Source organism: Hylobates moloch, unplaced genomic scaffold (genome assembly GCF_009828535.3).
Source record: "Hylobates moloch isolate HMO894 unplaced genomic scaffold, HMol_V3 SCAFFOLD_19, whole genome shotgun sequence".
Lineage (NCBI taxonomy): Eukaryota > Metazoa > Chordata > Mammalia > Primates > Hylobatidae > Hylobates > Hylobates moloch.
The window spans coordinates 3,448,436-3,471,185 of record NW_026652294.1 but is presented as its reverse complement, the minus strand read 5'-3'; the positions used below and the strand labels follow the sequence as shown (position 1 = coordinate 3,471,185).

General features: G+C 56.9%; 3 protein-coding genes and 1 long non-coding RNA gene across 8 annotated transcripts in view; 1 reads left to right on the top strand and 3 right to left on the bottom strand.

Moving 5' to 3' along the window:
• Window positions 1–623: 623 nt before the first annotated feature.
• Window positions 624–1,581, bottom strand: LOC116458700 (putative POM121-like protein 1). Its single transcript, XM_058431873.1, is given in 2 exon segments — window positions 624–1,487; window positions 1,489–1,581. Coding segments are annotated over 2 exon segments (957 nt in total).
• A 10,816-nt stretch (window positions 1,582–12,397) lies between these two features.
• On the top strand, window positions 12,398–14,125 carry LOC116458701 (protein FAM246C). Its single transcript, XM_032138590.2, has 2 exons — window positions 12,398–13,224; window positions 13,556–14,125. The coding sequence occupies exon 1, from the start codon at window positions 12,531–12,533 to the stop codon at window positions 13,206–13,208; it is 678 nt and encodes a 225-aa protein (XP_031994481.1). The 5' UTR covers window positions 12,398–12,530; the 3' UTR covers window positions 13,209–13,224; window positions 13,556–14,125.
• Window positions 14,126–15,659: 1,534 nt separating this feature from the next.
• LOC131381970 (uncharacterized) lies at window positions 15,660–18,021 on the bottom strand. Its single transcript, XR_009211081.1, has 3 exons — window positions 17,958–18,021; window positions 16,691–16,785; window positions 15,660–15,843 (listed from the first exon to the last, which is right to left on the bottom strand). It is a non-coding gene; the product is annotated as an uncharacterized LOC131381970 (long non-coding RNA).
• A 1,138-nt stretch (window positions 18,022–19,159) lies between these two features.
• The window catches only part of DGCR2 (DiGeorge syndrome critical region gene 2), an 87,326-nt gene continuing 83,735 nt past the window's right edge, over window positions 19,160–22,750 (bottom strand). For 3 of the 5 annotated variants that reach the window (XM_058431072.1, XM_058431071.1, XM_058431073.1), the window contains one exon: window positions 21,558–21,972. In XM_058431072.1, the coding sequence (XP_058287055.1) occupies window positions 21,716–21,972 (257 nt within the window). In that variant the 3' untranslated portion in view covers window positions 21,558–21,715. Of the gene's footprint in view, window positions 21,973–22,750 lie in introns of all 5 variants that reach the window. The other 2 variants (XM_032138581.2, XM_032138579.2) reach the window with 1 other exon arrangement.

Below are 22,750 nucleotides of genomic sequence, written 5' to 3'. Positions count from 1 at the left end.
AAAGCCACCCACACTGGAAAAGAGGACGTCAAATTATCCTTGTCTGATGAAGATGTGATCTTGGATTTAGAAACATGTAAAGGCTCCACCAGAAAACTCTAGACTTGATAAAAAAAATTAGTACAGTCATTTGCAGGATACAAAATCAACATACAAAAATCAGCAGCATTTTATACACCAATAGTGGTCTAGGAAAGAAATTAAGAAGGCAATCCTATTTACAGTAGCAACAAAATGAAAAATGATATGCCACAGAGGAAATTTTACCAAAGAGGTGAATGATTTCTACAAGGAAAACTACAAAACACTGATGAAAATGTTTAAGAGGACGGAAAGAAATGGACAGTCATTTCATGCTCGTGGAAGGAATTCATAGCATTAAAATGACCACACTGCCCAGAGCAGTCTAGAGATTCAATACAACCCCTACCAAAATACCAATGTCATCACTCACAGAACTGGAAAATCATAAAACTCATATGAAACCAAAAAAGAGCTCAAAGAGCCAAAGTCATCCTCAGCAAAAACAACAAAACTAGAGGCATCCCATTTCACTGCAAATTAGAACGACAAAATTTTTGACAAGTGCATGGTAACAAAAACAGCATGGTCCTAGCATAAAACTAGACACATAGGTCAATGGGACGGATGAGAGAGCCCAGAAAGACAGCCGCATAGTCTTGGGACTTGTCTCTCTCCTGCTGTACATCCATGCTGGGTGCTTTACGTACAACAGGCAGACAAGAAGTCCCTGTTGCAAGTGAGGACAAAGTGTGGGAAGGCCGTGAGGGTCTGCAGTCCCAGATGGCCTTGGTCTCACCCCGCAGTGCACTTTTGCACCGGAGTGCCACCTCCTTCTCCAGGTCCAGGTCTTCAGCAGTGACCCCGGATCCCAGCTGTAAGGGAGGTGGCAGCATCAGAGGCTCCCCTTGCCTGAGTGGCAGCAGAGGAAACTTGTGTCTATGGGGCCTAGAGGCCTGGGATGTGGGGGAGCCATTCCTGGGGGCAAGTGTCTGCCCTGATGCTGCATCTGCTGCCTTTTCACACTGGGCGAGACCCCAAGAGACAGCCTGAGGCCTGTCCTCACTCACTGTCTTTGAGGACCTGAGGGGCAGCCGACAGTGGGATGAGGCTGACCCCTTCCTCTTTAGTGACAGGAAGCCTCCCATGGAACTGTAGGAGCTCATGATGGCATTTCATTTGGTGCACGAGCTCATCCAGGAGGTCTGAGATCTCTGGTCATATCCGACTTCTGACCTCTGGGCATGGAGGTCTCTCTGCAGAGGCCCAGGCTTGGGCACGAAGGGAGAGAGGCCTCCGTTGTCCCACAGGGGCCTAAATGCAGACCGCGCATCCCCAGTGACCTCGGGGACCCTTCTCTGATCATCAAATCCTTGGACTCTGGGGTCCTTGTCCTGCTCAGGCATCCCTGCCCTGCTCTCCTTGAGGGCCCTCAACACGATCTTCTCTGGACAGGAGTCTGGGGCACAGCTGGATGTTGTGGGCCCCAAAGGGGTGACTCCCTGCTCCTGGGCCCCACAGAGTCCTTGTGCTCAGTGCACTGGCTGAGCTGCAAGACATCCTGGAATTGGGAGCACACAGCACCGGCTTGCTGTGGTACCTGTGCATTCAGATTGAAGGCAGGATCGCCAGCAAGGAACACAGGGCTTGCAGGATCACGGAAAACCCTTGGAGTTGTTTTGACACACCACTGATGCCAAGTGTCTGAGTACTTGTAGGATGGCCCTGCCATTCCATCCAGGGGCAGTGGCAACAGGGGGATCCCACAAACAAAGTAAACTGGGGGATGGGATGAGCAGGCTCCAGGTAGCTGAGCCCTACTGGCAGGCCCTTGGCCCCCGGGGCCGGGACAGGGGTGACAGACACAGAGTGCCCAGGTAACTGCTCCTGGGAGCATTGGGGAACCGTTGGATGCTTCAACTCTTGAGAGCTGGGCTCTGAGCATCCACCTTAGCTGCCAACTTGGCCAAAGGCTACGCGAGCAGTTTCTCCTGTTGATGGGCGACGCATCTTTCCAACCTGTGTGAGTGGGTGCACGTGCAAAGACGGTGCGAGTCAAGGATCTTCGCGGGAAGGGCGACCTTAAGGGATTGGCATGGCCAGGTATGCACACAAGGCACCTGCTGGCAATGCCTTGGTGGGGAGCAGGCAGTGCACACAATAGGTACTGGAGGGAGAGGGCGCGGGAAGAACAGGCGCACACCATGGCTGCAGATCCACCCGTGGATCGCTGAAGATTCCTGCTGAGGCTTGAGGCTGCTGGGCTGGAGGACTGTATGGTCCATGCATTGTAGTGTCCTCTTCTCTCCCTGGCCCGGAGCCCCAAGAGCCATCCAGACTCTGTCCAAGACCTGGTTCTGGCCCAGCAAAGAGGTCTCGGCAGGGGAGCAGGATTCCTGCCCAGCAGCTGGCTCAGGAGGTGACAGCTTTGGGATTCGCATCTGAGCGTCCTCCTGCTCTTCTCCTAGGAACTCTGTTGGGGAGAGTTGCTCAGAACAGAAGTGCCTGGGATGCCCAGATCCTGCTGGAGTGGCAACTGGGGTGATGGCCAGGGCAGGCTGGGAGGGACATACTTTCCATAGGACCCAGTGCTTTCATCTCCAAGAGAAACCAAACCCAAACTCCTTCCTTTACACAGACCTATTTGAGGGAGGCTGGGTATTGTTTGTGTATTTCAACCTAACAAGATTTTGGGATAGTTGGAATGCAGAAGGAGACAGGAGGACTCAAGTGTCCTCTCTTTTGCAAAAATGTCAAACATGGCTACGCAGTCTCTTGTTTGTTTTGAAGACTATGGTTATTTTGCAAAATATATATTATTTGAGTTTCTGTGTGTGCTATTTTTAGATAAATTAATATACTTTTTTTCATCAGCACATGAAACATTTTTCAAAACAGATCCTTTATTAGTCCACAAAAGCTGTCCCTACCTACAAATTTTAAGAAATCACAATCATGTCATTCCAATTATCAGACAACAGAGAAATAAAACTAGAAATGGATATCAAGGCAAACTACAGAACCTATACACATACATGAAAATCAAACCCACCCTCCTGAATGAGCACTGATTCAATGAAGAAATTAAAATGAAAATCCGAAAATGTTTTCAAACAAATGAAAATGGAAACACCATATACCAAAAGCTTTTGGATTCAGCAAAATCAGTGCTGTGAGGGAAGTTTGTAGCAATAAATACCTACATCAAAAAGTAGAAAGATGACAAATTAATAAACTGATGATGCACCTTAAAGAACTAGAAAAGCAAGAACAAAGCAAAACCAAAATTAGCCCATGAAAAAAATAATAAAGATCAGAGGAGAACTAAATAAAATAGGGTCTCAAAAACAACACAGAAATCAAGAAAAGGAATTACTGGTTCTTAGCGAAAAAAACACACTTTGGGTATTTCCTTTTTTTTTTTTTTTTTGAGAAAGAGTTTTGCTCTTGTTGCCCAGGCTGGATTGCAGTGGCAAGATCTCAACTCACTGCAAGCTCCACCTTCCAGGTTCAAGTGATTCTCCTTCCTCAGTCTCCTGAGTAGCTGGGATTACAGGTGCTCACCACCATGCCCGGCTAATTTTTGTATTTGTAGTAGAGACGGGGTTTCACCATGTTGGTCAGGCTAGTCTCAAACTCCTGACCTCATGATCCACCCGCGTTGGCCTCCCAAAGTGCTGGGATTATAGGTGTGAGCCACCGTGCCTGGCCTCAAAATATTCTTTTGAGGGACTCTTACATACGAGCCCCAAGAGGCAGGTGCAAAAATGTCCATAGAGCCAGGCGCGGTGGCTCCCGCCTGTAATCCCAGCACTCTGGGAGGCTGAGGCGGGCAGATCACGAGGTCAGGAGATCAAGACCATCCTGGCGAACACGGTGAAACCCCGTCCCTACAAAAAATACAAAAAATTAGCCGGGCGTGGTGGCGGGCGCCTGTAGTCCCAGCTACTCAGGAGGTTGAGGCAGGAGAATGGCGTGAACCTGGGAGGTGGAGCTTGCAGTGAGCCAAGATTGCGCCACTGCACTGCAGCCTGGATGACAGAGCAAGACTCTGTCTCAAAAACAAACAAAAAAAAGTCCATAGAAACACAGTAATAGAAAAAAAGAAAATCCAGACTGATTCAAATGTCCACTAACAGGAGAATGAATAAATTAGTTGGAATCTTCTTTTCTTTTTTTTTTTTTTTTCGAGATGGAGTTTCGCTCTTGTTGCCCACGCTGGAGTGCGATGGCACAATCTAAGTTTACAGCAACCTCCACCTCCAGGGTTCAAGCCATTCTCCTGCCTCAGCTTCCTGAGCATCTGGGATTACAGGCATATGCCATCACACCTGGCTAATTTTGTATTTTTAGTAGAGATGGGGTTTCTTCATGTTTGTCAGGCTGGTCTTGAACTCCGAACCTCAGGTGATCCGCCCACCTCGGCCTCCCAAAGTGCTGGGATTACAGGCGTGGGCCACCGCGCCCGGCCATTAGTTGGAATCTTCTTATACAGTGATGAGATTGAATCAACTACAGCTGCATAACAGAATGGATGAAGCTTAGAAGTAATGTTGGGTTTAAATGGCCAGTCCCAGGCCGTTACATTTACCATTTGCAATAACAACAGGAACTAAGGTAACTGAAGAATCTAACAAAAACTATGCAAGACTTGTATTGAAAAATTATAAAACTTGATTGAAAGACATTTAAAAAATCTAAATAAGAGAGATAATATATAATCTACTCTTTGTGGATTGGAAGATTCAGTATTATAAAGTTGTCGATTCTCCCCAAATTGTTCCACAGATTTAATGCAAATCCAATAAAAAATTCAGCAAGAGGCCAGGCGCGGTGGCTCAAGCCTGCAATCCCAGCACTTTGGGAGGCTGAGGCAGGCAGATCACAAGGTCAGGAGATCGAGACCATCCTGGCTAACACGGTGAAATCCCATCTCTACTAAAAAAATACAAAAAAATGAGCCGGGCATGGTGGCGGGTGCCTGTAGTCCCAGCTACTCAGGGGCTGAGGCAGGAGAATGGTGTGAACCCGGGAGGCAGAGCTTGCAGTGAGCCGAGATCGTGCCACTGCACTCCAGCCTGGGCGACAGAGCAAGACTCTGTCTCAAAAAAAAAAAAATTCAGCAAGGGGTGTGTGTGTGTGTGTGTGTGTGTGTGTGTGTGTGTGTGTGTGTGTGTAAGCCATACACAGAATACTTTTTTTTTTTTTTGAGGCAGAGTGTTGCTCTGTCGCCCAGGCTGGAGTGCAGTGGCTCGATCTCGGCTCACTGCAACTTCCACCTCCCAAGTTCAAGTGATTCTCCTGTCCCTGCCTCCTGTGTAGCTGGGATTACAGGTGTGCACCACCACATCTGGCTAATTTTTGTATTTTTAGTAGACACAGGGTTTCACCATGTTGGCCAGGCTAGTCTCTAACTCCTGGCCACAAGTAATCTGCCCACTTCAGCCTCCCAAAGTGTTGGGATTATAGGCGTGAGCCACGGAGCCCAGCCAGTACACAGAATACCATTTTTTACTTAAGTATATTAATCTAGAAGAATTTTTTAAAAGTACAGTATACCATTTTTATTTATAACACTTACAGACAATCAAAGCCAAACTATGCGTTTCAAGATACCACATACTTAGAAAAACATCTATAAAAAGCCAGAGAAACATACAAATCAGGCCTGTCTGGAGAGAAGGGAGTGAAGCATTGCGCTGATACGGGGATAAATGCTGGTTGCGTAGACAGGCAGTCCTTATGCTTTTGGCTGACGTAGATGTTACATACTATTTCATGTGTTATCACACACTCCAGTAAACACGTAACATAAGAGAACCACCATCAAGCGTTCTCATCTTGAGACAGGAAGATGTAGAGGAAAGACCTTGATGTGGGTGTCAGTTACAAGGATGTGCACCAGTGACTGACATGACTTGGTGCAAATCTTGGGTAGAGACCTATACTTAAGCTCCTCACCCCCACCTGCCAAGGCGTAAGGGCTCAGAGGGGGTTCCATGGGGTGGGCAGGAGTGGTAAGGGTCCAGGTGCAGCCACAGCCTGGCACCCCCCACCCCATGTGCACACCCTCTCCCTCCTCTCGTCCCCACCTCTGTCCTCCCCCACCCCATGTGACACCTTCCTCCCCTCGCCTTTCTGACCCTTCCCACCTATGTGATCCCTCCCCCACCCCATGTGCACACCCTCTCCCTCCCCCACCTCAGGTGCACACCCTCTCCCTCCCCCGGTCCCATGTGCACACCCTCCCCCTCCCCCACCCCATGTGCACACCCTCTCCCTCCCCCACCTCATGTGCACACCCTCTCCCTCCTTTCCCACCCCATGTGCACACCCTCTCCCTCCCCCACCTCGTGCACACCCTCTCCCTCCCCCTCCTCATGTGCACACCCTCTCCCTGCCTCACCTCATGTGCACACCCTCCCTCCCCCCATTTTATGTGCACACCCTCTCCCTGCCCCCTGCTCCTGTGCACACCCTCTGTACCCCCCTTCCCACCCCAGCCTGTGTTTGCAGTGCTGCAGGGTGGCTGCAGCCTTCGCCTCCCACGGCTCCTCAAGGTCAGAGGGCTGGGAACCCCTAGGATGTGGCTGGGATGAGGACCCTGCCCCTCCTTAGGCATTTCTGGGCAAGGGGCACAGAGACACAGCCAGCCCAGCAGCTGAGCCCCTCCTGTCAGGCCAGGTGGGAAACTGAGGCATGAACACAACCCCAGGCTGGAAATAACAAAGCCATTATGTACTGTGTGCCTACTGAATGCCAAGCCCTATGCCCTATTCTTTAATGTCATCTTTAGTGAGATGTCTTCACTCACTTCACCACATGATAGTAGACAGGTATTTATGATGTGCCTACTGCATGCTGGGCACTTTTCTGGGCCATGAGGACTCAGGGAGGTCCCTGCTCTGGTAGAAGTCAAATCCGACAGGAGACAGAGACTAGGGCCCCACACACCAGGAGGAAGTACCTGGTGCAGAGAGTGCCAGCAGGAAGCCACAGGGGCAGGGAAGGTGCTCCTGGGAGGGTGGGTGGCTGTGTCCTGAGGCTGAGCAGGGGGAGCTGGCCTCGGGACAGGATGTGCGCAGGCGTGGAGCAGGAAGTTCCTGGAATGATGGGCAAGAGGGAGCAGGTCAGTGGCGGCAGGTCTAAATACTGGGGGCTGCATTGGGATAGTAGAGGCCTCAGGCAGGCCTGCTCAGCATGTACACTCCCCTCCCTGGCCCCTTCCCTGGGATGACAGTGGAGGTCCATCCCCAAATGGTGGTGAGGACAGTCCTGACACAGAGACCCCAGCCTAGCTGGCAGGGGAAGGGGAGCCCCCAAGGACCCCTGTATGTTGGGGCATGTCCCTCCAGGCGGCCCTCCATGGTGCCCAGCAGCAGCCCTGCTTGCGGACCCTCTTTAGTCCCCACTGTTAAAAAAATAATTCAATGAAAAATGACACTAGCTGGGCATGGTGGTGGGTGTGTATAATCCCAGCTACTCCGGAGGCTGAGACGGGAGAATCGCTTGAACCAGGGAGTCGGAGGTTGCAGTGAGCCGAGATGGCGCCACTGCACTCCAGCCTGGGTGACAGAGTGAGACTCCATCTCAAAAAAAAAAAAAAAGAAAAAGAAAAATGACACTTGCTAAAGCTCTGTAGGGAAGAGTATTCAGGACCATGTCACTAGGTATAAGGGACCATGGCCATGAGATTCTGCAGTGGGTAAGAGATTGGGCTCAGCCTGGAAGACAGCATGGGCAAGTGGGATCTGACAGTCAAGGGAGCAGGGTGGGGGGCAGCGCATGGAAAGTGACTAAGAGGAAACATCAGTAGCCAGGGATTCTGGCTAAACTCCCCTAACAGGATTCTTGCTGAAGGCCGGCCAGGATGGTCAGACCGCACCTGGGGGACAGAGGGGGAACCCAAACAGATGTCAAGGATGGGGGGCTTCTCACTAAACTGACTTTGCAGGATTCTTGCGAAAACTAGAGTTTATAAGGAAGTGCTCAGATGTACCTAGGAGAAGGCTCAGGAGCCTCAATAAAGTTTGACCAAGTAGAGAATCTTTGTCACCAGCTGTGGTGAGAGTGAGGCCCAGAGTGGGTCAGGGCTTACCTGCTCAGGTTGTGCAATTGGGAGGGGTCCATCAGGAGCCCGGAGTTTTTCCCCCGGGGGCTGAGTCTGGGCCCTCAGGCACATACAGGTAGATGCTGGCAGGCCCAATACCCCGTGCAATGCAGACTGGGATTCTGGGGCCTGTGGCACAGACTGGTCAGACCCACCCCAGGCTAGACATTCCTTGCAGGGAGAGCTGAGGCTGTTGATGCCAGGAACAGACAAACAAGGTCATCACCAGCTAATGAGCTCATTACCCACATCAGGCAAGGCCATTGCTGGGTAATCATTTGGCCTCCTGCAGAGCTACCTGCCCTGGGACAGTTCCCAGAGATCTGGCTAGCCAGTGTCATAGGAGGCCGGGGCACAGTTCCAGGGCCTAGTGGGCAAGGCAGGGGTATTCAGGGACAAGGTGTGCCTGAGTCCCCACAGGAAGCCCCAGACCCTGCAGTAAGACCTGGAACAAGTCATCTCTCTGAGCTCTCAAGAGGTCAGCTCAGGTGTCTGGGAGGCAAGGTCTCCTAAAGTAGACTAAGCTGGCCGCTGCCATGGTAACACACACCCTCCCAGCCAGCCCCTGGTCCTGACAGATGAGGAAACTGAGGCTAGGTGTTTTCATGAGGCCTGTGAACCCAGAACCCAGTACCCAGTGTCCTGAGCAAAGCCCCAGCCAGACCTGCCAGCTTATGTGTACAGAGGCCCCACTATGCAGCCTGCACTCCTGGGGCCTAAAAGGACCATCACCCCCTTCTAAGAGGCTGGGCACAGGGGCTGGGCCCCAGCCAGGCCAACCTCCCTCCTCCTCCAAAGGCCCAGCAGCAGCTGCTCCCAGAGCAAGCAGCACAGTATCAGCAAAGGATGGACAAGTGTCCTGTGCTCTGGTCTGAGCAGAGGGCCAGGGGCCGTGACCCACATGGCCCCTCCAGGACCAGCTCCAAGATGAGCCTTCCTGTCCTGACCAGTGTATCCGGGACCTCAGGGCAGATCAACCGTACCTGCCGGCTGTTCCTGTTCCTTGCTCTTCCTGGGGCTCCCCACAACCTTTGGGAGGCAGCTCCAAGACCCTGCTGCCTCCCTTGCTTACCCTCAGGCCCCTGGTGGGTGTGCCCGCTCCCCACACAGACCCCTGAGCCAGCTTCAAGGACTCTGCCTGCATCTCTACGTCCACTCTGATGACCGTGAAGCTATAGTCACACTCTGCCTCCACCCCCGTCCTGCCGGGTCCCTGCAGCAGCTCTCAGAGGCCCCCATAGCCCCCTCTCACACACACAGCTCGCCTGGCCCTGCCGTCTGAGCGCTCCCCTGGCTCCCAACTGCCCTTGGGCTCTGGGACATAAAACCTCCAGCCAAGGTGGCTGCCAAGTTTTATTTAATAGCCATAGAGCACCAAAGGGATGACAAGTCACATGGAGAGCCAAGCTAAGCAGAGGAGCCTGGGGTTTCCTCTGACCCCCCACTGTGAATGCATTACTGAGGGGCAAGGTGGCTAGTCGCCCACCCAGCCTGCACGCCTGAATGCACAGAGCTACAGCCTGGGCCCAGGGACAGCCCTGGGAGCGGGTGGCTTCCCACAGGCACAGCCAGCCTCCCCATCCACTGTGCCTGGCCCCTGGCCCAGGGCACACGGGAACAGGAGGGGAAGGAGCAGGCCCTGCACTGGAGCCTCAGTCAGCTCCTCTGTGCCAGGGGCAGCTGAGGCTGGCTGCATTTGAGGAACTTCCCAGAGGAACTGGAGAGCAGACCTGTGTGTGCGCCCCGCTCTGCCACGCTCCCTGAGGGACACACTGCTTTGGCCAGCCCCCACCCATCTCCTCTCCGCCAGTCCCCGGTGTCCACCCTAGCCCCGCTACCAATGAAGCTCAAGCCAGGGTCCCCACCACCTGCTTCACGGCCATCCCTGCACTTGAGCTCGGGCTCAGGGTTGTGCTGACACGCCTGCATGTCCACCCCTCACCGACACCTCTGCAGTCCTCAGGGTCCCCAGGACCCTGCTCCCATTCTGCCCTTGCTTCTGCCAACCTGTCTTCTCTATGCCCATGACTTTGGGACCCTCTGCCACAAGTGCCAGCCCCCACATCTGTAGCCCCTGCAGGAACAAGCCCTAATCTGGACTCATTGCAGAGGCTCAGCTTCTCTTCCAGCCTGTCCATAAACCTCAGGCAGAGATCACAAAACTAACAGCTCTTTCTGCAAATCTGGACTCTCTCCTGCACCTTCTCCACCATCCAGGCCTCCCTGTCACCCCTCCTGGGGACATCAGAGATCTCTTCATTTCACAGGTGAAGACTCGGCTTAGAGAGGGCAGAGCCCCTGGGTCACACAGCCCATCTCCAGCAGGGCTGGGGAAAAGAACCCAGGGCTCTCTTGTTGGCAGTGTTTTAATGACAGAGGGGAGGGAGAGAATGGCTAGTGAGGCTCTAGGGATCAGTAGAGCCAGCTGCTGGAGGTCCCAGAGGACGGGTGACTCAGCAGGAATGGGGAAGTCTGAGGGGTTGACAGAGTGCCCAACTCTCACCTCCTCCTGCACCTTCCAGAGAGACGGGCTGCAGGGAGTGACTGAACTAATGAACATGACTGGAGGGACCCAGCCTTCTCAGCAGCTGCTTGAGGACAGTATTAGCAGTCCCCTCAATCCCCCCCACCCCCACATGCACACGTGCACTGACCTGCAGGGGCCAGACCCTGGTGGACCTGGAGACAGCTTCCAGGGGCTGTCTTGCCATGTCCCTTCCCAGACCTGTCTGGATTCATGCCAGACCACCCTCCACAATTTGCTGAGGGAGGCCCCAGGGTCCAGGACACCCAGAGTGCTAACTAGCCCCTGGGGGTACAGGGAGAACAGCATGCTGTGTGGGGGATACTACTTTCTGCCCATACCTAGGGCCCTGTGGTGGCCACAGGCAGCACTGCTTATGCAGAGGCACTGGGGTGAGAAGGAATAGGGTGCAGTAGTGAGGGCTCCACAAAGGGTGGAAGGGCTGCAGAAGAAGGCAGACCAGCAGGGATGCCATGAGGGCCTCAGATGCCAGGCTGCAGAGGTGGACGGGCTGGCGGGCTCCTCTCCCCAGCCTCCTCCTGTAAAATGGGAGAGGATCCCAGCCCTGCTGATTCATCCACTCCATGGCAAGACAGCCACTGACAGATGTGTCCTGGGGCCCACCCGGGCCTGGCCTCTGTGCAGGCTAGCACTCAGCATGCTTAGTGCCACACTAGGCCCAGGAGAAATGACCCAGCCCTGGGCTCAGAGACCCCACAGTAGGTGGATGGAAGACAGAGTCATTTAAATACAACTGTGAAGGGTGCTGTGGAGGAGGGGCTCGAGGTCCCCAGTGTGGGATGGGGTGGTCATGGAACGTTTCCCTACCTAAGTGGGAAAAGTGAGAACCACCAGGAAAATGGCAGGGGTCAGGAGGAGAGGAACTCTTTGACCCAGAAGGATGAAGAAGACTGTTGGATTAGAGGAGGTTAAAGACACAGACCGGCTTGGACATGGTGGCTCATGCCTGTAATCCCAGCACTTTGGGAGGCCAAGACAGGAGGATCACTTGAGGCCAGGAGTTCAAGACCAACCTGGGAAACACAGTGAGACCCTATCTCTACAAAAAAAAAAAAAGTTAAAAAATTAGCCGGGCATAGTGGTGCACACTTGTAGTCCCATCTACTCAGGAGACTAAGGTGGGAGGATCGCTTGAGCCCAGGAGGTGGAGGCTGAAGTGAGCTATGATTGCACCACCGCACTCCAGCCTGGGCAACACAGCAAGATCCTGTTTATAAAAACAAAACAAAAAACCCAGCTTGAGATGGCCAGGGATTTCCAGAGGCCCTAGGCGGGCTGCCTTGGAGAGTAAGGGAGACCCTGAAGAGCTCGCATGGAAGGGCCAGCAGCTTGGGGCTGGAGATGCCACCTGGATGGATTCCTCCAGCTATGTGGACTAGGGGACAGGGTGAGGAGATAATGGCCTGGACCACATGGAAGGACGTCGCCCTGAGCCATTGAAAAGGGCTGTGGGGTCCATGACCACTCCTGGCCTTCCCTTGACTATGATGGAGACAGTAGCTTCCAGTGTAAAATGTGAGCTCAGTTCCTGACTCGTGTCTAGCGGGTGGTGCCTGGTCTTCGGCTGGCGATGCTCCATGTCACCTATGCCCAGAAACTGGGCCATGCCCTTTGTGAGGACCTGCCCACAACGTTGTCGTTCCCGCAGGGTCCCCTGGGAACCGGGCTGCCCGGGACCCGGCCCTGCCGGGGTTCCCTGCACCCCAGGCCGGAACCCCCAGGGCTTTGGCCGTTCCCACAGCCATCCCGCGGGCCCCCTCCACGGTGCGTCGCCTGGGCACCAGCGGTCGCTAGGCTGCAGCCTGGGGCTCCTGGCCATCCCGGGCGCTGGCGGCGGTGGAGGCAGCAGGGCGGATGGCGGAGCCCGGCCGCCCGTGGGCCCAGGCGCGTAGTGCGTACAGAGCCACCGAGGTGCTGCGGCGCGGCACGGGCCGCCGGCGGGACCCGGGGCCGCAATCCAATGGGCCGGGCCAGGAGGACGCCCGAGCCCCGGGCCGGCTGGCTCGCCTGCGCAGCCAGCTCCGGGCCGAAGCGGCTTCGCGGTCGGAGGTGCCGCGGCTGCTGAAGCTGGTGGAGCGTGCGGGGGCCGGGGCGGCGGGCGCGGGCGAGAGGACCGGCGCGCACAGCCGCGGCTCCGTATGCTCGGTATGCGGGGAGCCCTGCGGCGGGGCCACCTACCCCGCGGGGGTCCTGGAGGTGAGCGAGCTGCGGCTGCAGGAGGGCCTGGCGGCAGTGCGCGCGGAGCTCGGCGCCGGGATTGGGGCGCTGCGCGCGGAGCTTCGAGCAGAGCTGGACTACCTGCGCGCGCTGCTGCCGCCGCCGCCGCCGCCGTCCCCGCCTGCCCACCGCAAGCCCCGCGGCCGGACCCTGCTGCGGACGCTCGGCACCGTGAGCGCTCTGGTCGCCGCCTCCAGGCCCGCAGACGACGCCCCGGACGGCCCAGCAGAAGGCGGAGCGCACCGAGCCCCGGCCAGGAAGAATCACAAGAAGATGCCAGTGCCGCCTGGGGCCCCGCAAGGTGGCGGGGACTAAGGGCGGCCTAGGCGAGGTGCGGAAGGCGTCCTGCTGGCTACTCTGGTACCCCCAGAACGGGGCAAGTGAGCAGATTGGTCCCCCTCGTGGAGCGTGGCTCTGAGTCAGAAGGGTGCCCGGGTGCCGCCAGTTAGGGCTCTGGTCCTGGAGGGATGGGGTGGGCCACGTGCGTCTGGGGAGTGTGGATGGCAGCCGGGGTCTTTGCCATAGACTGAGTCCGGCTAGAGAACGGGGTGGAGTCCCTTTGGACCTTAGAGCTGGGCCTTTGGGCCTTGGGTCTGGGTCAGCCTCCAGGGGAACAGCCGAGACTCCCCTTCCTTGGGGTGACTGCAGTTTTTTCTTTCAAGGTCTCAGTGAGGAGGCAGGGTCTCCACGCACTGGAATAATGTCAAACCACACACAAGGGCACAGAACCCAGGGACACAGGGCGGCTGAGACACGCAGCTGGTGATGTCCCTCAGGATGGTGTCAACCAGTATGTGATCACATTCCACACGGCACCGACTGGACAGAGGCCTCCGGTCAGCCTCACTCTGACTGCAACCCCCTCTCACTGGACAGCATCACCTGGACAGAGCCTCACCTAGTCTGTGTCCCGTGGACCCAGCTTTGCTTTGGACAGTGACACCAAGAATACTCACCCCTTAGCCAGACCACAGGCAGCCACCTGGACACAAACATCTCTCCAGAGTCAGACTCCACAGCAGAACTCCCAGGGAGGCACTGGGGCATGGCTTCGGAACACCAGGCAGCCCTCCACCTGCAGCCAGAGCAGCCTGCAGCGGCGCCTGGAGCCAGCAGCTTCTCATCTCTTGGCCTCGGGAAATGTAGCTGGAGTCATCATTTAGCAGAGCACAGTGTCCCTGGGTTGGTCACCCAGCTTAGTTTTAAAATAAAACAATGTAATCTTGGCTTAATGATGGAATTTCTGAATGCTAGATTTTCTCCTTCCATCTGACCAGGGGATTCAGACACAATGCATAGGATGAGGGTGGGGGCCCTTCTCCCTCTGAGAGGAACTGGAGAGGCCCGAGTTCTGGTGAGGTAGGAGAGGGTCACTCAGAGGGCTCCCACGGAACAGACAGGCACACTGAGGCCTCAGTGGGATTAGGGCAGGAAATGCCCCTCTTGCAGTGGGGGACCGCGCCGGGTCACGCACCCACCCCCTCCAGGCCACATTAGGCTGAGGTCACTCTGTGCATTGTTTCATTATTTCACTTGGAGGGTCGCCCACGGTTGACAGAACCACAAGCTGAGCCCCAGGCCCATCAGAGCGCAGTGCACACCTGCTAGGGTGGGGGAAGAGCGGGGGGCTGCCGCGGGGACCGAGGCTCTGGGGGAGGCCAATACTGCGTGCCCCTTAAGAGGCTGCTGTGGGCGGGGCGCGGTGGCTCACACCTGTAATCCCAGCACTTTGGGAGGCCGAGGCGGGCGGATCATGAGGTCGGGAGATCAAGACCATCCTGGCTAACACGGTGAAACCCAGTCTCTACTAAAAATACAAAAAATCAGCCGGGCGTGGTGGCAGGCACCTGTAGTCCCAGCTACTCTGGAGGCTGAGGCAGGAGAATGGCGTGAACCCGGGAGGCGGAGCTTGCAGTGAGCTGAGCTGAGATTGTGCCACTGCACTCCAGCCTGGGCGACAGAGAGAGACTCCATCTCAAAAAAAAAAAAGGCTGCTGTGGGCGGAAGTTATCCGTGAGCGGTGTGGGCCGAAGTTATCCGTGAGCGGTATAGGGTGAAAGTGGGAGGGTCCAGCCTGGGGCAAGGTGTGGAACAGGGTCATCTGGGGCAAAGAGATCAAAATGGGGTGGGAGAGGGGCAGCGCCTGCGGGAGGAGCCAGGCAAGGCCCGGGGAGGGGTGTGGGGGGTGAGGAGGGACGGTGGCTCCACCTGCACCCACCGGATGGGTATGGGGTCCTCCAAGATGGTCCAGAGCACCGCGGGCTCGCAGTCAGGCGGGGTCAGCGACCTAGCAAAGCGATAGTAGCTCGAGGTGTTCGGCCGCATCGACGCCAGCGGGAAGGTGGACATCAGATTCACTGAGAACCCCGGACGGTGGAGGGAGGGGGATTGGAACCAGCCTCCCCGTGCCCTGCTGGCGCCATCCCCAGCACCCCCCCAGCCGGAAAACGACCGGATGGCTCCTCACCCGGCTCAGGCACCTTCCTCAAGCCCGACACTATGGCGCAGAAATTGGTGTTGCTACAGTCCTGCTCCTGGGAGGGGCTCCAAGTGCGAGGGGTTCTGAGTGGGGGAGTCTCTGAAGAGGGAACTCTGCTGGGGTACTCTAAGCAGGAGGCTCCCAGTGGCAGGAGGCATCTGGCATCTGGGAAATGGGCTGGAGGGTTCTCGCCCCCACCGACCCTGCCGATTCAGGCATTCCCACCGCCCCATCCTCCCACAGATCCTACAGACCCTAGAGATCCCCCAAAGACTCCACAGGCCTGGCCTGTCCACTTCCAGGATCCCCACTGACCCCTTTTTTGGAAACATACATAACATACATAGAATCATAGCCCCGCCTTCACCGCCAGCAGCATCGCCAGCAGCACGGCCAGCACTCGAGCCCATCACCGTGATGTGGCGCCTCTTCCATGCTCTGGCACTTTGTGTTACCATGGACCACGTGCATCTGGGGGGAGGCACAGATCGTGGGAGATACCCAGCTGCCCCCACCTTGCTCTCTCTCACCCCCGTGGGAGCACTCCGGCCACCCCACCTTGTGCCCGAGTCTACCTCCATGGCCTGGCGCTGCCTGTCCAGGCTATGCTCCGAGTCTGCTCGCCTCGGGCCACCCCCCCACCAGTTGAAGTGCAGCTGCAGTGCGCAGTAGACAGGCAACAGCAGCCCAGCCTCCCAAATCTCCAGGTGGTTCTGAGGATCAGTGTCCATTCAGAATAGCAATGAAGGGGAGGAGGCACACGACACCATCTCTACCTCACCACCTGCCCACCTTGTGCCATTAGGGCACACGGTATGAGCAGAGGCCCTTCCTCAGGCCAGGCTGCTCCCTAGTAGGGCCCCACTGCCTCCATGGAATTGAACCCATGGTGTCCAGGGCTCCTGCTGGTCAGCAGAGCAGAGCTCCACAGACTGCAGGGGAAACCCTCCCCCGCCACACCCAGCATGGCATGGAAGAGGGCAGAGGGCAGCCCTCCTGGGGTGGGGCTCTGAGCCCAGCTGTGTGTGGTCAGGGATCCTGGCCCTGCCAGAGACCCTGACTCCTGGTCCTCAGGGGCCATGGCTGGTTGTGATTTGTAGGGTGGGACCTGGCACCTACACAGAGGGCGCATCTGGACTGCTGTGTGAGGATGCTCCTTTCCTGTGAAGCTAGCCCCTGTGGAGGGTTTTTGGCCCTGTAGAGTGTCTCAGCTCCCGTGTGTAGGGGGTCCTGGTCCCTGTGTACACGCGGGAGCTCTCATGCCCTGTGTGGGGCTCCTGCCCCTGCCTAGGAGGGGTCCTGACCACAGGGTGCTGACCTGTGTGGCTGTCATTCTCCAGGGTCCAAGGGCCTGGAGGTGCTGAGTCATAGCCTCGGAAGATGAAGGGCCCTAGGGTAGAGTTCTGCCGGACCCTGTGAAGGTCAATGTCGATGGGGGACTGGCCTGGGCCCCCACAGGCAGGGGCCAGCTTCTTCCAGTGGGTGGGGCCTGTGGGAACAAGGACTGGGGCCTCTGGGGTGGGGGTGGGGGGTCAGGGAGGCAGCCTGGGGGTGCAGCAGAGTGGCCCCCATACACCCAGAGGATAGCCCAGCCTCAGGAAACCCAGCTCCCTGCTTCCCCCACACCTGAACAGGTCACAGCGCCCCCCTTCTCTTGTACCCTGCATCTGACCTAGCCATCTAGTCTCCCGGTTGGCTGCCCCATGGTGAGATGAAGGCGGAAGGGTCTCCGGCACACAGTTGCACACCCACACTGGGACCTCTATCACCTGCACACACTTGGGCTGGCCACAGTGACAGGCACACCAGCCTTGACTCGGGAACGGCGATCACAGCAGGCCCAGACTCACATACAGGGGGACAGTCACGCACTTGCACTTGATGCCCAGTCAGTCTACTGGGGCAGAAGACTACAGACAGAAACCTGCAAAGGCCACAGAGTGCAGGGTGCAGACTGTCTCTTGGCCACTCTTGCACCACTGGCACATGCTCTGGTGGTCCCAAGACACAGACTGATCTCACACAGCCTCACGTGACACTCTGTCCTCACCACACTTGGGGTCCTGGGAGTCGTAGCACCAGGCACCTATAGAGACAGTGGGCAGGAGGCTGAGCTGAGAGGCCAGTCATCTGGGCCCTCTCCAAGCCCCATCCCATCAGCTGGGGTCCAAGAATGAAGTAGGCCAGGGGAGGCCAGTGAAGAACCTTCTCTCCTGTCACCCCTACCCCGGTATTTTCTCCCCCAAGTCCCTCCCCACTCCCAGTGGCAAGACCTAAGGGGTGGTGGAGCATGGCAAGAGGGTAGATTGGAGACCAGACGGGCAGAGTCCTGGTGCTCACTCTCAGAGTCTGCGCCACACCAGCTGCACCGCAAGGTGAGCATGATGCCAGGGGCGCGCGTGGCTCGGGGGCAGCTGCAGCTAGGAAGGACTACAAAGTAGCTAGACTGCGGAGCCAGGCTGCTGGCCTGGCTGCTACATATTTATTCATTAGCTAGCTGGGCTAGGGGCATGGCTATTGAGAGGGTGGGAGGGGTCGGTGCCCAGGCAGGGCCACCAGGAAGAGAGCCAGCGCTCTAAACTCACCCAGGTGTGCTCTGGTCCCAGGGCTGCACTGAATGCCAGCAACAATCACTGAGGTTAATCCTGCAGGGGAGGGGTGACCTATTATTATCCCCACTTACAGTCCAGGAAACAGAGGCTGGGGACCAGAGTGACACGCCAAAGCCACCAGCAAGAAAGGTCAAATAGTGAGGGCACCTTGGACCCCAGCGCCCATGACTTTCGGGGCAAGGATGGGAGGAAGGTGTAGGACATCTCTTGCCCCGCTGTGGGCCCGAACTGCCACCCCAAGACCACAGCCTCCCTCCTACCCAGGCCCCCCTGCGGATCCAGGCCAAGATGGAGCCCTGCAGGAGGTCAGAGGAGGGGACTTCTTTGCACCCCATGCCTCTTTCCAATCACCAGAGGGCAGGGCCCTACCCACATTGGGGATGGGAAGACCGCCCCTACCCAGAGGCAGGGCTCGGGGCTCTGTCCAGAGTGCTGACAGTGACCTGTGTGCCCGGGACTCTACACCACCACTCCACTCCTGCCCCAGCAGATGGGATAAAAAATGAGGTGCCACATCCTTCAGGCTCCCATCCCTGCCAAGGGACTTACCAGTTCCTTTCCTAACCCTGACCCCTCTCGTGTCCGGCCACAGGCCTTCCCCCCTAGTATACACACCTGGAGTGCCCTCAGAGCAGGGCATGCAATCACACTTCCTGGGCCCCCTACCCTCTGACACCTAGAGATGGCACTGCTGGACATGTGTGAAGAGGCCCTAGAGGACCTAGGCTACTCAGTAATACTAGGTGGCTTGGACTGGAGGGAAGGGCTGTTTCCAGCCACCCGTATGATAAGGGGAGCTTAGAGGAAATGGGACTGACGGCCAGGTTCCAAGCCCTGCCCCACCACCCCGTCCCATGCTAGCTCCCAGATGGTGTCAAGCAGCCCTGCCTCTATGTGGATCCTGTACATGTCAGCAACACCTGCCAAGGCAGCAGCCAATGCCCCGAGCAGGGCTGGGTGCTGCAGGATAGCTGTAGGCAGCTCAGGGCTGCTGCTCTCCCTGCACACCCCACCTGGGGGCTCCAGGCTCAGCTCTGCCTGGTCCTCAAGGGGTTTGCTGGACGCCTGCAAGGGCTGCAAATCCTAGGAGCATTCTGCTGAAAGGTGGGTACCCAGTCTCTTCCACCTTAGCCTGTGGCAGCCGTGAGGGTCACACCAAGGACTGACCGTGCCTCTTCCAGAACACAAGTTTATTTGGCATTTGGATGAAATGATTCTCACAGCATCTTAAGAAAAGTTAGTGTCAACCCAACCAAAAACTAAAAACCCTTAAAGGAAAACATAAAAAAACAGCCATCAAGACAATGTACAGTATCAAATCCCACCTCCACATGGCAGGTCAGAGGGCACCTGGGCTCTGAGAAACCGTGGCAAGGTGGTCCTGGGGGAGGAGGACCCCTGGAGCACAAGGTTCAGCAAGGGTGACCCCAGGACTTGCTGGTCAGACTGGGGGCTGCAGCAGGCCTTGCAAAGGGGGCATTCTGGATGGCGGTGCAAAGACAGATGAGCGAGTCCAGCTCTCCTCATGCCCCCAAGGGCCTCCTGGAGCCACAGTGGCAGCGGTGTTCCAGGCAGCCCTGCCATGTGGACCTTCTGCCTGGCCTGACGTGCCAGTAGCCTGAGTGCTTGTGGAGGCCCATGGGGAAGGGGCCACCCAGCAACCCCCGGCCAGCCCAAGGCCCACCCTCTGCAGCCTGCATGGTCCACTTTACCCCGTTTCCTCACTGACCCCTACACGTCTGACCGGCCCTAATGTTCCTCTGGTCCCCAAAGCATCCCAGTCCCACACATCTTGTGCCAGCCACCCTGTCCCGCACACACGGTTCTGAGGCCTGGCAGGAACCCTCTGAGCTCTCAGGCTCAGGCCCGTGGGGGACTCTGCTGCGTGGTCCTCGGGCCCTCACTGGCCATCTGGCACCCATAACGCACACACCTGCTGCTCTGGAACCTGGCTGCCCTGCCCCAGTGCATGTGGGATACACGACATGCTTCCTGCTTTGTCCTCTGCAGCCAACGGGGGACTCTTGTGGCCAGGACTTCCTTGTTAAGTAGCAGCCCTTCTCCAAGAGGAGCACAAGCCTGCTCGCACACAGCCTCTAGCAGCATGCTCCAGCAGGCCAAGCTCAGGGACAGGCAATTCAGTGACAAAACTCACAGCTCTGGACAGCTCTGGCACAAAGGTCAAGTCTGTCTGTGGGCAACTCAAGATTCTCATTCCATATGAGATGGAAAAAATGGGTCTCCAGCCACAGTGTGAGAATGTGTCAAGAAGTGGACTGTGCATGGAGTCCGTCCCCGAGCAGCGCCACAGAACTGCATGCTTCGGCCAGGCCTCCCAGGTGCTGCCACCTGCTGGTCTGGAAAGACTAAGCAAGACAGCACTGCCTCAGCATAGCCCAGGATGCATCGATGGCCCTGGAAGAGTGGGCCCCCAACTGACCCGCGAAGTTCCATGTGCCACCCTCACCTGCAAACGCTTGGCCACATACACACACAGAGACACAAACATACAAAGGAAAGATCCAGACATACAACGTAGAAAAGATATGGATGTGCTAAAAATCGCACAGAACCCGCTTAATCTCCAAACCTCAGAAATGTTAAAGGCCCTGTGTCAGGCAACAAAACCACTGCCCAGGAGCAGGCAACAGGGTCCGTCAGGCAAAAGGGTGCCAGGAAGGGCCCCCAGCCCCTGCGCTGCTGAGGAGGGGCTGGGAGGTGTGCATGCGGCCGCTGGGCACTGAGCTGCAGCAGTGGCGGTGATGTAAGGAGTGGACTTTAAGGAGATAGATGCAGCCCAGGATGGTGGTTTTAGCCACTCCTCCTGCAATGAAGCAACCCTTTATGGCACAAACGGGGCCGGGGGCAGGCCCAGGGGCAATTCAACAGGAGGCAAGAGCCCAGGGCTCCAGAGTGGAGAGACAGGAGGCAGCTCAGTCCCCAGACCCCAGCAGAGCATGTGGGGCCTCCGCCCCACTCCAGAGCTTCTTCCTGAGGGAGCCATGCACAGCAATGCTGCGAGGGACTGACGGGGTGGGGTCAGGCCTCCTGCCCAGATGGAAAAACACAGTGAAGAGCTCAACCTCCTTCCAAGCTCTCCTTCTCAGGGCTTCAGGTTCCAGAGCCCCAGGGGAGCTCCCAGCCAGGGGCAGGGTCACCTTGATTTTCACAGCTGGGCGTGTGGGGGCCATCGTCAGTACAGCCGTTGTGGCAAAGTCAAGAGGATGCCTCCCTAAAGCAGACCCACTGCCTACACCACACTGACAGTCCAGAGGCCCCCTCCTGAGGGCGGCCAGCAAGGGGCACCGTGGCAGCTCCCGCTGTGCCCGTCCCAGACTGGGTCAGCAGGTGTCTCTGGACAGCGCACTGCACCGAGCAGGCCCACCAAAGATGCGTCAGGCGTGGCCATGGCCCACAGTACCTTCTTCATTCCCTGCCTTTGACATGTGTGGTCTGAACGAATTTTGTCACTCTTCTGCCATTTATAAAGGAGAAGACAGTGATCCAAAGCTATGCATGTTTCTGAAGCCCTCAAGGAAGCTCGGTGCAGGCCATCACTTCTTTTGGCAGGAGGCGGGCTGTGGTCTCTATGTACACACGCGTGCCCGCCAGTGATGTGCGGCAGTGCGTGGTGTCCAGGCTGGGACGGGGGCCTTTCAAGTCTCCCCAGGGACCGGTGTTTTCGACAACAGACAGATGCTCCCAGACCGTTGGGGTATAGGCCAGGCCGTCTACACCATAGTATTGAGGGAGCTGCGGCTGTGGCGGCCGCCCCCTGGCAGTGCCTCTGCAGCTGGGTTGCTCCCGCTCTGGGCAGGGTCAGGGGGCACAAGCAGGGCGCTGCTGCTGTCGGCAGAGTCTTCCAGGTCTGCCAGAGAGGCCCCCGCAGTGGGCAGAGGCTGCTCCAGGCGCCGGGGTAATGCACCTTCACTCCCACCATCCCCAGGGGCTGGCAGGCTGACCTCCACAGGCTCAAAAGCATCATCGTCTGCAGGAAGAGACAGAGGGGTGTCAGAGGCAGGTACGGGCCTGGCACAGGGAATGCAGGGGAGCTGGGCAGAACCAGGAGATACTCCTCCTGCTGAAGGCCCCCCTGCAGCTGGGTGGTGAGCAGGACCTGGATGGCTCCCCTGGGCCTCAGATTTTGAAGGAGGAGCCTGTCCCACATGACACCTGTTGTACCTACTGCTCCCTGTGGCTGGGAACCTGGTATATGCAAGGTGCAGGGCACATCTCAAAACGGCAGACACGGGCCTGTCCCACCATCGGTGTGAGGTAGGGGAGACACACTAACCAGCGGTCACTAGAACAGAGGCCCAAAGGGAAACTGTCTCAGACTCAGTAAGGGTGAAGACCCGGCTCAGCAGGAAGGCAGGGGCATTTGTCATCAGGGAGGCACTGGGCCCAGGTGGGTGGAAGAACATTCAGGGCTGCAGCTGGAATGTGGCAACCGGAGTGAGGGCAACAGGGCTGCGGGCAACAGGGCTGCAGTGAGCCGCCTGGAAAACCACACAGGTGTTTGCAGGAAGCTCTGATCCAAGGCAGGCTGTGTGGTAGGGAGTCGACTCGCTTTGTCTTGCCCAATCTTTATTACTTACTTTTTTTTCCTTAAGAGACAGAATCTTAGAAGATTGCACGCTGGTGTGCAGTGATGTGACCATGGCTCATGACAGCCTTGAATTCCTGGGCTCAGGTGATCCTCCAGTCTCAGCCTGCCCAGTAACTGGGACTACAGGTGTGCCCACTATGAAAGGCTAGTTTTGAAT

Excerpts from the sequence above, each read along its gene's own strand:
- LOC116458701 (XM_032138590.2), top strand. The coding sequence starts at position 12,531 with ATGGCGGAGCCCGGCCGCCCGTGGGCCCAGGCGCGTAGTGCGTACAGA.